The sequence below is a fragment of the Amblyraja radiata genome, chromosome 5 (genome assembly GCF_010909765.2).
Source record: "Amblyraja radiata isolate CabotCenter1 chromosome 5, sAmbRad1.1.pri, whole genome shotgun sequence".
Classification (NCBI taxonomy): Eukaryota; Metazoa; Chordata; class Chondrichthyes; order Rajiformes; family Rajidae; genus Amblyraja; species Amblyraja radiata.
Genome location: NC_045960.1, coordinates 53,661,341 through 53,679,059, shown reverse-complemented (window position 1 = coordinate 53,679,059; position 17,719 = coordinate 53,661,341). Strand labels below are relative to the sequence as shown.

At 41.2% G+C, this 17,719-nt stretch overlaps 1 protein-coding gene across 1 annotated transcript in view; it reads right to left on the bottom strand.

The window, feature by feature from the left end:
- Positions 1-517: 517 nt before the first annotated feature.
- rspo3 (R-spondin 3) overlaps positions 518-17,719 on the bottom strand; it is an 82,596-nt gene continuing 65,394 nt past the window's right edge. The window contains exon 5 of the mRNA XM_033021220.1: positions 518-3,769. Within this exon, the coding sequence (XP_032877111.1) occupies positions 3,588-3,769 (182 nt within the window). The 3' untranslated portion in view covers positions 518-3,587. The remainder of the gene's footprint in view (positions 3,770-17,719) is intronic.

Sequence of the window (17,719 nt, the reverse complement as noted above, 5' to 3'; positions counted from 1 at the left end):
TGTGATGGCTCATTTCGATGACATCAATTGTTTTGGATTCCAGCTGAGGTCTGTGCTGAATGAGGCAAATTAAAACAACATTTTTGGGATGGCATTATAGTAAGAGCATTTACTGGAGCATTCTACAGCCTATGAAGTTCCACTAAATTTTTGCCACTGTTGTAACTTGATCAAGCTCTCGTGAGCAGCAAATTAAAAATGACCAGATATTCTGTCATTGTGATGTTGATTGGGACATTATGGTTAGCTATCCTGCTATGCTTCAAAATGTTGCAATTAAGTACATATTAGACAAGGCACAGGCTACTGATAAAATAGCACCACTGACAATCTAGCATTTCCTCGGTACGGCAGAACAATGTCATGCTGAATTTTTGTTCTCTCTGTGATGACTGTGAAGTTGACTGTTTTGTATTTGAAAGAATTGTTTTATGGTTGATCCATGCAGCATACTGATGTAAACACGTAATGTTATCCAATAATTTTCACTAATAATAATTACTTTAATAGAGTCTTGTAAGTATATGAAGTGCTTTATTACAAAGGGTAATTGAGACTGAGATAAAACCAATTACAACAGAAATAAATAACTTGCAGAAGATATGGGAAAAGGGCAACCGAAGAAGTATTTCATTTAATCACTTGTAAGAGCACGGTATTGACTGAGTTGCTTCCTTCTTCACAGTTTTTTTCCCTAATTTAAAAAAATGGAAGCTTAAATGGCAATATTTAACAAACATCATGGACATTAACGGAGAATACATTTTTTCATAGAGGCTGGTAAAATGGTTGAACTAATTGAGAAATTAGTTGCATAAAAGGTTACAGAAGAAGCCACAGTTGAATTTGGTTGAGGTGGGGGAAACTTTAAAAACCGGATATACTTTCATAAATTCAAAACAACCTTAAATTGATTACTACTGTAGGTATAAAATCTGGAATAATGACGGATTACAATTATGTTATTTGGGCAACAAATCATGACAATTAGCACACGAGATGAAAGAAACAGGTGAAATTTGTATTCTTAAAGAGATTTCAGGAAATGTTGTTTAGGTTTCTTTCCTTCTTTATTCATAAGCACATATTGCAATAAATAACATGAACTACATCAAAACATACAAGAGTATCATTTCAGCTGGACACTAGAATGATGAAGTAACATTTTTGTTTCTGACCCGCTCCAGAAATCTTTACGGAAACCTTTAATGAAAGTCATGGTTATATAATCATACGAATTGGGAATGGTACAAAATAAATGTCCACAAAATAAATTGGAAGGTAAATGATAAAACTAGATTTAAATATTAGAAACAAATAAAAATAAAATATTAAAAGGCCTACTAATACTTATTTATAGATACAAAGGAAACATGGAAGAAAATGAAAAAGGAAACAAGTTTCAATTTGCTGAAAAATTATCTGAAATAATTCAATGAATTTGTATAAACAAAGTATTAGCACACTAATCATGTTAGGCCAAACTGATAGTTGTTAAATGAATTGTTCATTGTGGATTGAAAGCAAGCATTCTGGGATGACCTCATTTACAGTCTGACATAGCTGATATCTGATGAAGGAGCAAGAATGATGGTCTATTTTACCTCACAACCCTGGTGAGGAGGAAATGCACCATGCAATATGCTCATTTTTGCAGTTCAATTACTCCTCTTTATTGTATGTGTGCGCTCATGTGTGTGTGTGTGTCTGTGTGTATTTCTGAGTGCGTCTTTCTGTATCTGCATCTATGTGTGTGCTGAATATGTGTTTGTGATTTGGAGAGAGGTATAGAGAAGGTCTATGTGTTTGGCACAGAATTAATATCACACTATATTTTGCTTAAGCTAGTGTCCATAAATGAAGACTCACCACTCTTAGTAGAGGTGTTAGCTTAGGCTTTTGATGTAACTGTATACAATGGAAGAGTGAAAAATGAAAAAAAAAATCACCAAATTCACCACTAAGCAGTATAATTCAGCAATAACTTCCAGAATAAGAACCATCCACTTCTTTCAATGTTTATCATCTCACTATATAAAAAAACAGTTGGAGATAATGGAGGCAATTGGTCCATCTAGCTTAATACATGTTGGAACTCTGGTTTGCCTCTCTTCAGCAACTTCAATTCTTCAGGCAATGTTTCCATTATACTCAATTGACAAGTTCAATTAGCATCTCAAAATCACTGTTCTCATTTTTAGTAAAACAAAAAAATAAAAACATACTTGTTAGTGTTAAGTAGTTTTACTCGACATTAATGCATAATTATTAAACATGGGTGAATCTCATTTGTCATGACTCTCAAAAAACATTTTCAACTGCATATCTTTTTTTCATGCCTCCACAGTTCACCATTTGAATATGAAAAATGCTTTATATATATAAGCATGAAATGGCACTTTGCAATATTAGTAATAAACGATTCATTGGTTGATATAAAATGTTACTATTGACATTGAAAAGATTTTCATTTAAAGCAGCATCCCAATGAATTTCACATTAAAATAGTAAAGATCCATATCATACAAAGTGTTTTCAACTCGGAGATAAATATCTGCAACCAGTTATCTTGGATTTTTTCAAAACATTGATTTTTTTTCCTTTAACTATAACTTTCATATTTGTAATATTTTTTCAATTATTTAAAATTTTCATTTAAAAGATAATGCCAATAAGGAAAAGCAGAAATGGACAAACAAAGCAATATTGATCTGTTGGTAAGTACATCTGTTCTACTTGACTTTTATCAAGTCCTTGCTAAGGAATGCTTAACAAATAGTTAGATTGGGGTAATATTAACTAGTTAATCAAAATGTTTCCAAAAGTACATGCAACAAACTAGTAAATAAATAGTATTTCCCCAAAATATATACTGCAATGCTACATATAGAAAAATATTCCACGTCATAAACATGTACTCTGAGGACTCATTAAAGGAAATATATTTTTTATTTGAAATACAGGTGCTTTTAAGCAGTTTAGTGGCATCTGTTGACAACAATGACACTTGCTATGATGTGTGCACTGTTTCTTACAGAGGTCATAAACAGAAACTTAAAAACAATACTTGAAAAGAAAAGTAACAGTTGGTTCTCTGGGCTTCAAATGACATTTATTACATTCCTCTATATTACAAGGCAGCAATCTGTTAATAATTAAAAGAAAAGAAAGGGTCCTGTTGTCATTTTATACAGAAACCAGTACATGCACATTTGCATATGACATTTGATGAGGAATCTGGCGCAGAAGCTAAAGATACCTCTAAAATGTAATCGTTTTTCTCAGCATAATTCACTGTTTTCTTTTAACCCTTAAAGGGCTAGTCATGATATTTGTTGTGCTAATCATCTGGAGTTTTAATTTATTTGGCAGGGCAGAGGTTAATTATGCATAATATTGTATAAACGTAGGTATATCTACACTTTCAGCTTCGACTGTAGTCCTTGAAATGATTAGCAATGTCCACGAAGATCAGGTATATGGATTAGACGTAGGAGTCCAGCGCTGGATCCATTATGGAGTGCATCTCTATAGGTTAGCTTGTTAATACATAGCAGCATCAGAAATCGCAGCAACCAGGTGAGGTTTTATTGAACAGTGCTCACGGTTGTGGGGATCTGTTTCTTACTCTGTCCTCTCCTTTTTTTGTTTTCAGGTCTTTCTTTCCTTACTCGACCTCCTTTGTTTTCTTTGCCTCTTCTGCTACCTTTGCCTTGTTTGTCTTGTGTCATTTCCCTCCCTGGTTTCTTTGGTTCTTTACTCTTATTTCCTAAAGTAAAAGTGCATGGATTAGAACCAATAATCCAACTTAAAGTTAGAACACATTAAAAGAGAAAATAAACATTTTGAACTTTACAGACCATGAAGAAACAGCACTATCATGAATTTTATGAATATTCTGAAGAAAGGATATACAAAGCATGGAAAATCAGAATACCAATTTAGTCTTAAACGTTATAGGAAAGCAAAGTAATCATGGGGGCACATGTTTGTGCCACAACTCTGTGCTGCCATTCAGATAGTATGGCTGATCTTTTGCCTCAATCCTATCTTCCCACACTATCTCCAGCTCTTTTTATTTCATTTATATCAAAAAGCCTATCAATTCACCAGCATGAATGCTCACGACATATCTGATGATTCACAGTCCTTTGAGTGAAGAAAGTCGCATTCACCTCACTGCTAGCCAAGGACTACCTGAAATTGGAGAGGTCAATGCTCATACCGCTGGGGTGTAAACTACCCAAGCGAAATATGAGGTGCTGCTCCTCCAATTTGCGGTGGGACTCACTCTGGCCATGGAGGAGGCCCAGGACAGAAAGGTCGGATTCAGAATAGGAGGGGAGTTGAAGTGCAGATCCACCGGGAGATCAGGTTGGTTAATGCAAATTGTGCGGAGGTGTTGGGCGAAGCGATCGCCAAGCCTGCGCTTAGTCTCACCGATGTAGAGCAGTTGAAACCTAGAGCAGCGGATGCAACAGATGAGGTTGGAGGAAGTGCAGATGAACCTCTGCCTCACCTGGAAAGACTGCTTGGGTCCTCGGATGGAGTCGAGGAGGGAGGTAAAGCGACAAATCCCACCGCAAATTGGAGGAGCAGTACCTCATATTTCGCTTGGGTAGTTTTCACCCCAGCGGTATGAACATTGACCCCCAATTTCAGGTAGTCCTTGGTTTCTCCCTCCTTCTCCTCCCCTTCCCAGTTCTCCCACAGCCTACTTTCTCCGCCTCTTCCTTTCTTCTTTCTGCCCCCATCCCCACATCAGTCTGAGGAAGGGTCTCGACCTGAAACGTCACCTATTCCTTCGCTCCACAGATGCTGCCTCACCCGCTGAGTTTCTCCAGCATTTCTTTCTAGCCAATGAACATGATCACCAAATTGTCTAAGAACAATTACAAAGTGCCTTAACAAGTAAACAATTTAGCATTATTTCCAAAATCCCAAGTAAGTAACATATCACATTTGCCCTGCTCTACAGTTTTTTATTATTTATAGTCCTATGGTGGCTGGATCAAGAGTTGCAACAGAAGTGCTTTTAGGTCAGAATGTGAATGCCCCCATGCTTCCTGTTACTAGGAGATGCGCAAGCAGGAATAAAGAATAATAAAATGTTCCCTATTACTATTGGGGAAAAAAAAGCTTTTAAATCTTATTTGTGTTGTGAAACAATTGTTTGCAAATGTAAATCATGCCAAGTACAAGCTAACAGCTGTCAGAGAATTTTGGAGAAAAAAAATCATCGATAACCCATATCCCACTGTAAAGGAACCCAAATACCTTGATCATTACTTGACAACGCATGAAACTCAGACATAGCTAGTTATTGTTTGACATTTTTGTATAATGATAATATTACATTTCACAGCTGCACTACAGAAAAAAGGGAAAAAGTGCCAAACACAATGAATGCCGCATCCTGAAGCCCTCGGGTGCATTTTGACATTTCTTAGTCATTAATGATAAAAAGGACCCTGAGATCATTGCACTTCTGACTTTTAAGCATACTGCAAACTATTTGGAAGAGTCAAGATAACGGGGAAGGATTTTTGTCATAGCCGATATGTCTTTGTCCTCCGTTCAAATCTTATCAGCTGAGGAATTACTGTTTCCCTTCCCTTTCCCCTTTCTTCTTTTCCATTTCAATTCTGTCTACTTGAACTATTTCTTCATACAATTCTTGTGAAAGAGCTTCAAACTCCTGCAGTGTTTCAAACTACTTAGTCATTGAGTCATGGAAACAGGCCTTTTGGCTCAACTCGTCCATTGCGGTCGGCCAAGTAGCTTAACTGTGCTAGTCCCTCTTGCCTGTGCCTAGCCTATATATCTCTGTACCTGTCCAAGTATCTAAATTTTGTAATTGTACCTGTCTCTGTTCATTCATTCGGCATGTACACACGCCACCTCCCTGTGTGAAAAGTTGCCCCGCAGATCACTTTCAAGTCTTTCCCCTCATCTTATACTTATGTCCTCTAGTTTTTGACTCTGCAATTCTGGGGAAAAGACTGTGGCTATTCGCCTTATCTGTTCATTTTAGTCAAGAATGTAGCTCTCGGGACTTTTTTAGGTAGTTATGGATATAAAGTTCAGAAAGGTTCATGTAAGCACCAAAACCACGACTGGTTGAAGTATGCTGTTTCTACAAGGAAAGTGTATTTGAGTTTGGAGACAGATCACCCACCCAACCCACCTCCCACTGTCTTCCCTCCACTCCCAATGTTCTTCCCACCACATATGTTTTTTGTTACTCTTCATGAGGATCTGCTTCTCAAGTATGAGGCTGCTGCATTACAGAGAGCAAACTGATATTATAGAACAAGATATGACATCAGAGAGGCACATGAGACCACAGATGAGAGAATCTGTTGCATGAAAAAGGAGAACTGCTGAAGGAACTCAATGGATTAAGCAGCATCTGTGGAGGAAAATGGATAGTTGACATTGTGCGTTGAGATAGTTGATATGACCCCTTTTATGCCATGAAATCAGAGTTGAGGACTGTATCTGATTCAATCTTTAATGTGGAACAAAGAAATAGGAGTAAGCCATTCAGTCCTTTAACATTATTCTGGTATTCAATTACAGATTTTTTTCTTCATAAAAAAAACCCTAACAATCTCAGACTTAATTTTTTATTAGATTCCTAGTCATAACAATTTAAACCAGCAGGGAATTTCTGACCTTTATAAGTTTAGTTTTGAATCCAGTTACTTTAGAATTGGCCGCAACGTTTCTGGGAGTGGAGAAAATCAGTCAAAGATTTTGCTCAACAACACGTCCAAATTGTCTTTTCAGCATGGTCACTTGGTGGCATTTACTGGAAGAGTGTCGGCAGATATTTGCCTTCTCCCCATTTTTCTCCATTGACTCTTTTGGAAGCCGCCCCCCCCTTGCAACCGCGCGTTGCGGGAACAGACCCAACGGGTCTGCACTTGGTCTAGTATCTATTAATTCATCAATATTGTGATTACTATTCTCACTCATTTAAATATTATTTTCATCATCTGCCTTGTCTTCACTCTCTCACCTCATCTCGTCTTTTCTATGATCCTTGTGGTAATTTTCTACCAAATCCTCTCTCCAATCAGTTTTAATTTTTTCATTCCCCTCGCATTTTCTGTCCTTATCTATTTCACGTTCTGCAATGCTTGACCTCATCTCCTTCATCCCAATTTCAATTCACCTCTAGTTTCCCTCCTTCCTTTACACATCCAGACATGAGCCAACATCAACTGCCCTTGATACACCAGGGCATCATTTCACGAAGCGTGGCATCAAAAAATCCTCGTAAGCAATAATTTTCAGGGTTGGAGAAAGGCGGGTGAAATTCTCTGTAACTGGAGACACAATTATCACACCAAATTACGGCTGTGGTTGATGGATGCCAACTAACTTGGCCACGGATATTGCAGCAAGAATTTTGCAAGTCATGATTCCAACTACCTTCATCAATGTTCTTCCCATCATCACATGAATAGAAAACTAATGGTGGCATAGTTGAGGTCCATTAATAACTCCTCAGATAATCAGATAGCAAAATTTGAACATTACCCAACCAGAAAATAGCAAGTGGCATTCAAATAAGCTTTAACCTTTTTTTGTTATTCAATTGCCCCACCATTTCCTAGTTCACCACCTTCAATATCTTGCCGATTGCTAATGACTATAAACTCATCTGGAACGGCCATTATCAATAGTGCCACTACTTGTGTTGGTCAGTAGTATGTGGCTTATTTCCAAACTTTCCAATGTCTCCTTTCCATCATCCCCGTGAGACAGTACAAGAATGTAATGAACACTCGACAACTTTCTGAAAGGATGCACTGGAAGAATAGTGAACAAGTTCAACACCAGCTCATTAAAGTACTACGCTTGATAGGCAAAGTGTCCACCACCTAATCACTGACTTGTTCATCCATCAGTGAACTGGTTACAGTGTGTGAAATCTTCAGGTACACTGCATACATGAGGTGAGAGAGGTACACCGAGGTTTCTTCAGCAGCCTTTAGAAAGCAGCACCCATTCCAGCAATTAGCCATGTGCCACACCATTTCACTCCAAAAACCATGGATGACCAAGTGCAGCAGGTGGATGGGAGCACAATTTCATTACTAGATAAATCATTCATAATCTTGACTTGGTCATATTTCATTGTTCATTCATCACGGCTGTTTAAATTCACCCTGAATGGCAGAGATAGTCAGATGATTATTATTATGACCTTGCAAACTGTTAATATCCTGATAATGATTTAAAATTCCCTTTTCTCACCTTTGCCACTTTTTCCCTAAACCATCTTCATTATCGCCCTCTGATATCTTACTCCTACTTTTCCTTCCACACAATTTTGCACATACTCATACTTATTTTATTAGCCAAGTATGTTATGCACCATATGAGAAATTTGATTTGCATAGTCATACTAATAAAAAGCAACAGAACACACAAAATACATTTAAACATAAACATCCACCACAGTGACTCCTCCACATTCCTCACTGTGATGGAAGTCGAAAGAAAGTTCAATCTTTTCCCTTCTTTGTCCTCCAGCGGTCGGGGGCCTCTAACCTTCCGTTGTCGGGACGATCATACTCCCGTAGCTAGCGGCGGGCTTCCTCGTTGGGGTGATCAAGCTCCTGCATCAGGGGGGAATCTCAATTCCCCCACGCCGGGCGATCTACCTCGGGTCGAGGCTAGTCGACGTCGTGCGGCTTCTGGAGCTTCCTGACTTGGTCTCTCCCGAGACTGCGAGCACTTGATGTTAAAGTCCGCAGGCTGCGGTTGTAGCGTCGATCCCAGGCAAGGAATGGGCTCCGATGGTAAGTCCATGCCCCGCGGTGGGACTCAAATTCAGTCCCGAACAAGGCCTCCAGCTCCACGACGTTAGGCCGCAGAGCGACCGGAGATACGACCCAGAAAACAATCATATCTCCAGCAAGGTAAGAGATTGAAAAAAAGTTTCCCCCGAACCCCTTCCCTGCCCACATCCCACATAAAACAAACCGGAGAACATGAACACAAACTTTTAAAACACACTAAAAATAACTAAAAAAGATGAAAAGGACAGACAGACTGTAGGTGAGGCTGCCGTCAAACGCCACCTGGTGGTTATACATGAAATGTAAATGCAAATAATTTACTAATTGTTGGTTAGGCGGCAATTCAAATATTGGGCTGACCTTGTCCAGGTATACTTGTGAGCCCAGGTTCCCATACCTCAAGGCCCAGAAGCTATGTTCCCTGGCCTGATCTCCATGTAATATTGCCTGAAGTAATGAATAAGTGAATTGCTCAGCTACATCCCAGACCTTTAAAACTCCAACGCCATTAATGTGCCAGACACAATTAAATATGCAGAATAATGCCAGAAGTTTTATGTTGATGTAAGGCCGGATTATACTCTGCACACTTTCAGTTTGTATTTTTAATGAATATTTGTGTGAAATTTGTGTGAATCTCCTTTAAATTGATTGGTGCTGTCATGCAGAGGGTAATGTGGTAACTGCCTGCACCAAGCAATGATCCACATTCCCCCATAATCTGCTTTGAAGGAAGTTGATTAGAGACGTTATGATGTACCACTGAGCATTTCATCGAGTAACATAGAGGAAGATTCTTACTGTTATGGTAGAGAAACAGATAAACGTGACACTGAAGCATTTTGGAGAAATATTTCTAGTAGTTGTGAAGAAGGCTCATTATGCTGCCTCCAAATAAACCGCAATCAGAAAATAGAGGAAGGGTGACACATCACAAAACATAAGATTCCTTAATTCATGCAAAAGACTGACAGCATTCTGCAAAAGGGTACGCCAATCTTTATTTAACATCGTAAAAAGCTCTCTTGGCAACCAATCCATCTTTTAAGGCTAATAGCACTGAAACGGCTGCTCTGGAATCAGCAAGCTAGGCTTTTCCTCTTTATCTGACATCATTGCAGGAAGTTTGGGTGCAGAGGTCTCTGAGATACTTATTCACAGATTTACATTATAGGGGCCCACTTCAGGCAGATGCCAGAAATACATAGTGGAGGTTTAAGGCAAAATGAGAGCACTCTGGCACTTTCTGGTGCCTGAGCGGCTCCCGCCTAATCATCAGTCCGATAGAGCACATCCATCCCTCTGAACCCAAACTGCCTGCTTTCCTACAGTCAAGTGGACGGGATTAAGCCCATGGAGCAAAGAACAAATAAGTGAAATACCATTATGATCCTGACTGTACTAACCTATGGCTGTTACAGTCTGGATAAGAAAGTGAATTTTTTAAAAGCATGCCTTCACCTTCATCGATATTAGTTCTTTTAACCTCATAGCTCTAATTTTCTTGTCACTGGAGGGTTATTAGAGCTGTATTTTTGTTGTTGTTTACATGATGTTATGATAATTGAGCCGAGCTGCATGCAGATATGCTTATAAATCAACTTTGGACCATTTGTGTCAAGCTGGAGTTGGTGTAAACCAGTACCTCACACCTGTTGGGTTTAGGTTATTCCACCATGTTTAGAACTCCTTTCTCTCTGCGCTTCTGATCATGCATTCATCCATGTGAACACGACTGCCAGGTTATGAAGTACATACTAGTTTTAGCATGTAAGAATAACTTGGCGGCATTCCCTTTTCCTTCAGGCATAAGTGACTCCAGTTTAATAACTCGCTTACTTTAAGGCAGAATTCTTTAGTGTGTGAACACGGTGTTGTGTGGTGGATCAGTGCCAGTTTGATGAAAGTAGGTGGGACAGTGATATTCTATTGCGTGCATAAATCTCAGGTCTTCAGAGGTCAAATTACATAAAAAGTGCTTTAACAGCATACTTTGATGCCTAAATTCCCACCATGGTTAAGAACTATAAAGAGGAAGATCCTATCATTTCAAATCATCTTCATCTTTGGAATCACTTTGGAATCACTTTGACCTGACCATTCAGTGGAAGGAAAATGGTCATCATTTTTGAATCCCCAATACAGTACAATTAAAGATCTCGCTACAAGTGTTTGATTGAAAGAGTCGCTTCTTTGCCTAATTCAAGGTACTTTGGTTCACAAGTATGTAGTGCATAAAGCAGTGTCACAGATAGACAGGTTGGTAACCTTCATCATAGACACAGTGTCCTTCATCAATCGTGGCAAAGTATAGAAGTTGGGATGTTATGTTGCATTTGTACTAGACATTGATGAGGCCACGTTTGGAGTATTGTCTTTAGTTTTGAACACACTGCTATAGGACAAATGCCATTAAGTAAGGAAACAGTGCTGAAAAAATGGATGTCGCCAGAATGAGGGACTGAGTTATAAAGAGCGATTGAGAAGGCTAGGACTTTATTTATTGGAGTGTAAGAGACTGGGGGGTGATGTTATAGAAGTGTATACAATCATAAGAGGCACAGATAAGGTGACTTTTCCCTAGATTTTGATAATCAAGAAATAGAGGGCACAGTATGGTATGGCAACTGCTCTGTCTCCGACCGGAAAGCACTGCAGAGGGTGGTGAAAACTGCCCAACGCATTATTGGTTCCTCACTCCCCTCCATTGAGTCTGTCCAAAGCAAGCGATGTCTGCGAAGGGCGCGCAGCATCGTCAAGGACTGCTCTCACCCCAGCCATAGACTGTTTACCCTCCTCCCATCCGGGAGGCGCTACAGGTCGCTCCGTTGCCAGACCAGCAGGTTCAGGAACAGCTTCTTCCCTGCGGCTGTTACACTACTTAACTCTGCACCTCCAGACACTCCTTCCCCCAGAAAAATTGCACTACTACAACTGTTGTACATATATATATTTTACTGTTCATTATTCTATGTTCGCTCTTCTGGGTGAGATGCTAACTGCATTTCATTGTCTCTGTACTGTACACTGCACAATGACAATAAAGATTGAATCTGAATCTGAATCTGAAGTTTAAGGTGAAAGGGGAAAGGTTTAATAATAATTTGAGGGGCAACTTTTTCACACAGAGAGTGGTATGAATATGGAACGAACTGCAATATTAAGTGGTTGCGGTAGGTACAACACAATCTTTTTAATACATTTGGACAGTTACATGGATAGGAAAGGTTTAGAAAGATATGTATCAAACAGTCAAATTAGACTAGTTTAGATGTCTGAAGAAGGGTCTCGACCCGAAACGTCACCTATTCCTTCGCTCCATAGATGCTGCCTCACCCGTTGAGTTTCTCCAGCATTTTTGTCTACCCTAGTTTAGATAAGCATCTTGGTTAGCATGCAAGAGTTGGGCTGAATGGCTTGTTTCTATGCTCTGTGATTCTGTAACTCTTTGACTCCACGACTCTATTAGATAAGGGTGAACCATTGAAACAATGCTGGATAAGATTTCAGTTGTGCAACACAATATAATTTCTCAGCATTTAATTTAATTGACTAATTAACACAGAAAATGCTGGAAATACTCAACAGTTTGTTCAGCGTCTATGAGAAAGACAGAGATAACATTTCTGATGAATGACCATTATCGGATCTGATGAAAGATCCTCCACCTGAAACTTGAATCCAGTTTCTCCATCCACAGGTGTTGCACTAACAGCTGAGCGTTTCCTGCATTTTCTGTTTTATTTAAGTTTTCAAGCATCTATAGTTTTTTGCTTTTACCTTTATTGTGTGATTGCTGATTGATATTTTCAAGCATGCTGAACGACCTTTCACTGTCAGTGAGTCATACGCGTGGAGAAGTGTGATTGAGCTTTCAGTACCCCACTGCACTTGCAGATCCATTTACAGATAAAATACCGTGACATGTCGATAAAATCTTTAAGCTATTTGATTTAATTTCTAGTTCACTGCTCTCCATTTTGGAATAGCTACTACTTTTAGATTTTTGGTTTAGTTTAGTTAAGAGATTCAGTAACTGGACCTGGCCGACCAGTGATCCCCATACACTAGCACTATCCTACACACTAGAGTCAACTAGGGTCAATTTATAATCTTTACCAAAGCAAATTATCCTACAAATCTGGAAGGAAACAGGAGCATCCGGGGAGAACCCTCGCAGTCAGGGGGAGAATAGCTCATGGCTGATCTGAGTTCTCCCCCAATGTGACAGTTCCTCACAGTCTTACTTCCCCGATCTTTCAAAAGTATCTTTCAAAAGTTCAAAAGGGTCCTTGTACATCAGTCTATGAAATTAAGCATGAGGGAGTGCAGCGTAGGTTTACAAGGTTAATTCCTGGGATGGCGGGACTGTCATATGCTGAGAGAATGGAGCAGCTGGGCTTGTACACTCTGGAGTTTAGAAGGATGAGAGGAGATCTCATTGAAACATATAAGATTGTTAAGCGTTTGGACACGACAGTTTAAGAATAAGGAGTAAGCCATTTAGAACGGAGATGACGAAATACTTTTTCTCACAGAGAGTGGTGAGTCTGTGGAATTCTCTGCCTCAGAGGGCAGTGGAGGTAGGTTCTCTGGATGCTTTCAAGAGAGCTAGATAGGGCTCTTAAAAATAGCGGAATCAGGGGATACGGGGAGAAGGCAGGAATGGGGTACAGATTGGGGATGATCAGCCATGATCACATTGAATGGTGGTGCTGGCTCGAAGGGCCAAATGGCCTACTCCTGCACCTAATGTCTATTGTCTATTGTCTATAACTACTTCTTTTTGAAATGACTCCTAATGATCTAGCATCCACAAACTTCCGGGGTAGATAAATCTAGAGATTCATTAGCCTCTATAATAATTCCAACGCACATTACAGTAAGAACATAGAATATAGAACAGCACAGCATTAGAACATGCCTTGTGTTCCACAATGTCTGCGTTGAACATGATGACAAGTTAAAGTAATCGCGTCTGCATGCACATGACCCATACCTGCATATCCACGAGCCTATCCAAAAGCCTCTTAAATGCCGCTATCATATCTGCCTCCATCACCACCCCAGGCAGCGTATTCCATGCACTCACCACCCCTCATCTCCTTTAAATTTAGGTCTTCTCACAAAGCTACACCCTCTAGTCTTTGACATTTCCACCCTGGGAAATTGGTTCTGTTTTAAATAACCACGCCATAATTTTGTAATCTTCTAAAACTCCTGCAAAATTCACCACCACTACCACTATTTATAATGCTTCCCGCCCTGTTCTTTCCATTGCAGGTTTTGCAACTATTTTGCAGTTATTGCAGTTGCTAAAAATCTGAAATAAAAACTGAAAATGCCGAAAACACTCAGCAGATCAGGCAGTATCCATTGAAAGAGAAATCGAGATAAAGTTTCAGGTTGAAGACATTTTGTCAGAACAAGGAAAGCGAGATACCCAGCTTTAAGTTGTGGAGAGGGTGAAGGAAGGATTGTTCAGTCAAATCAAATCTCTCTGATATGGTGAGGCCAGGGATGTCATGGGAATAACCTGTAGATTAAATCATTAACTTGGTAGGTTGACTGTTTACCATATCTATGCCTCTCACAATGTTATATGCTTCTATCAGGTCTCCCTCAACCTCCAACGTTCCAGAGAAAACAATCCACTCCTGATTGCTAATATCCTCTAATCCAGGCAGCATTCCGGTAAAACTCTTCTGAATCTTCTCCAAAGCTTCCACATCCTTATTTTGTGACCAAAACCGCACATAATGCTTCAAATTCAGGCTAACAAAATTCCTTTAAAGCTTCAATATGACTTCCTGACTCTTTTAGTTCAGTTTAGTTTATTGTCACGTGTACCGAGGTACAGTGAAAAGCATTTTATTGTGTGCTAACCAGTCAGCAGAAAGACAATACATGCAGGGCTGGCCTTAGGCCGATTGGACCGATTTTTCCAAATTTCTATGGAAATACAAATTCGCTTTGTTAAATAAAGATTTTTTTTTAAAACATTCGCCATACGGATTTTTTTACAAAACGAACATGGATAACAACCGCTGCACGGCCATCAGACACAAACGATGTGTTAACTACTACAGTAGCACTTGTTAACAGCCAGTAGTTACCAAGTAGTTATACAATGCGGCATCAATGGTCTGATCCACATTCCTCAGTAAATGTAATTGTGTTTTGACTCGCTGCCGCCGGAGCGGCCGAGACTCTGGTCTGGACCGGGGGGAGAGAGAGGAGAGGAGAGGAGGGGGGGGGGGGGTGGGGTAGTACCAGGCTCTGGGGGGGTGTTGGAGTCTCACAGCCCCCGCCAGACTACCATGTCCAGGCGCAAACAGGGCAGCATGCTCCAGCACCGCAGCAAACTCAGCCGTGAGTATTCAACGCTAAACACCGGGAGCGGGCAGGCGGGCGATGTGTGAGTGAGAGGGGGGGGGGCGAGAAAGGGTCAGATTTGTATGCAATCGGCGGCGTGCCGGCCCACTCTTGGTCGGGGGGGGGGGATAGAGTTAAAAGACCTGACGCAAAACGAAAGACAACAGGCCGGATAAGTCCGAGAGGGAGACAATCTGTGGATAAACAGATCTGGGGGTTGTGTTAACTCGTTCGGTGCCGGTACAACAGCAGACCAGGTTGGAGGTTTGAGTCTGTGTTAACATTGGTGTCGGGGTTAATGTCCGGGCCAGGGTACAGGTGGGATTTAACCCCGTGTGTGTGTGTGTGTGTCTGTCTGTCTGTCTGTGTGTGTGTGTGTGTGTCTGTCTGTGTGTGTGTGTCTGTCAGTCTGTGTGTGTGTGTATGTGTGTGTGTGTCTGTGTGTGTGTGTGTCTGTGTGTGTGTGTGTGTCTGTCTCTCTGTGTGTGTGTGTGTGTCTGTCTGTCTGTGTATGTGTGTGTCTGTTTGTGTGTGTGACTCTGTGTCTGTGTATGTCTCTGTGTTTCTGTGTCTGTGTGTGTGAGTGTGTGTCTCTGTGGCTGAGTGTGTGTCTCTGTGGCTGAGTGTGTGTCTCTGTGGCTGTGTGTGTGTCTCCGTGGCTGTGTGTGTGTGGGGTGGGGACAGTGGAGAGACAGAGAGAGGGGGGATTTTCAGTTTGCAAACCACATGTTTTCAGTTAAGAGTTGGACACGATTACTGTCAATACGAGCAGCTCACGGAGCAGAGTCGGAATGAGAAACACTGCTCGGCTCCCACACACACACTCGTGGAGTGAACTGTAGATATAAACATGGCTGGGGGTAGAGGAGTGGGGGGGGGGGAGAGAGAGAGGGAGAGAGAGAGAAAGAGAGAGAAAGAGAGAGGAAATTGGAGAGAGAAGAGAGAGAGAGGAAGCGGGGAGAGGGAGAGGGGGAGAGAGAATTGGAGAGAGAAGTGGGAGAGAGAGAGAGAGAGAGAGAGAGAGGAAGGGGAGAGAGAGAGAGAGAGGGGGGGAGAGAGAGAGATAATTGGAGAGAGAGAGAGAGAGAGCTCCCTTCTGCCTCACCACCACTGCTGGCTGCCCTTTGTGAGGTGATTGGAGATCAAAACCAGTTACCATTTAGATATCCCTCTGCCCCCCCATCTCCCTCTCCCTCCCTCTCACTACCTCCCTCTCCCTCCCTCTTCCTCCTTCTTTAGAGAGGGGGGGAGGATGAGGGGAAGGAAGGGGGGAGAGGGCGGAGGGGAGAGAGGAGTTTGCCTTGCTTGGTGGAGAAGAGGGATGTGGGAACGCTGTACGCAGGTGGTGACTCACTCTCACACCCCCCCCCCCCCCCTGTCATAGTGCAGTCTATCTGACTCCCTGCACCCCTTCACCCCCACTAGAGGTCAAAGCCTCAGAATTAAAGGATGTTCTTTTAGGAAGGCGGAGGAGAAATTTCTTTAGACAGAGGGTGGTGAATCTGTGGAATTCGTTGCTACAGAGGGCTGTGGAGGCCGTCAGTGGATAGTTTTAAAGCAGAGGTAGATAGATTCCTGCTTAGTGTGGGTGTCAGGGGTTATGGGGAGAAGGCAGGCGAATGGGGTTAGGAGGGAGAGATAGATCAGCCATGATCGAATGGCGGAGTAGACTTGATGGGCCGAATGGCCTAATTCTGCTCCTATCAATTATGAATTTATGAACAAGTATTAATGACGCTGCGTTCCTTTGAATACAATTCACGCAGCGTCATTAACACTTGTTCAAAACAGAATTACATTTACTGAGGAATGTAGATCGATGCATTGATGACACATTGAGAATTTTTTTAAACTCATCATCACGATTGAGGACTTCTTCTTGGTGAGCTTCTTGGTCTGCAGCAGGTTAGTCATTCAATTTACCTACCGACCCACGTTGTGTCTCTCTGTGTTTCGCTCTCTCCCTCCCTCTCTCTCTCGCGCGCTCTCTCTCTCCCGCTCTCCATCTCATCTCTCTCTAGCTCTCTCGGCATTCCGGGAATCATTGACGTTTTGCGGTAAACAAAAATGCTGGAGAAACTTAGCGGGTGAGGCAGCATCTATGGAGCGAAGGAAATATGCAACGTTTTGGGTGGAAACCCTTCTTCAGACCCGGCCCGAAACATTGGCTATTTCCTTCGCTCCATAGATGCTGCCTCAAGCCCTGTCCCATTGTGAGAGTTCACCCAAGAGCTCTCCCGAGTTTAACATCTTTGTGTAGCATCTCTGTCCCTATCTTCAAATTCCCACTTTGAAATAAAATACAACTTTCGACTTAAAAATTTCGCAGCAGGATCGCGATTAGTCGATTCCAACACATTTTCAATCATCTTTCGATTCAGTGTAATTTTCACACCTGGTTGATATAGTTTTTTTTAAAGATACAGTACATTACAATAAATAGTTTCAAGCATACCCGGTACTAAATGCACGAACATTAAGGTGGTTACTGATGTTACAAACGGTTATAAATTAATATAATTTCAAAG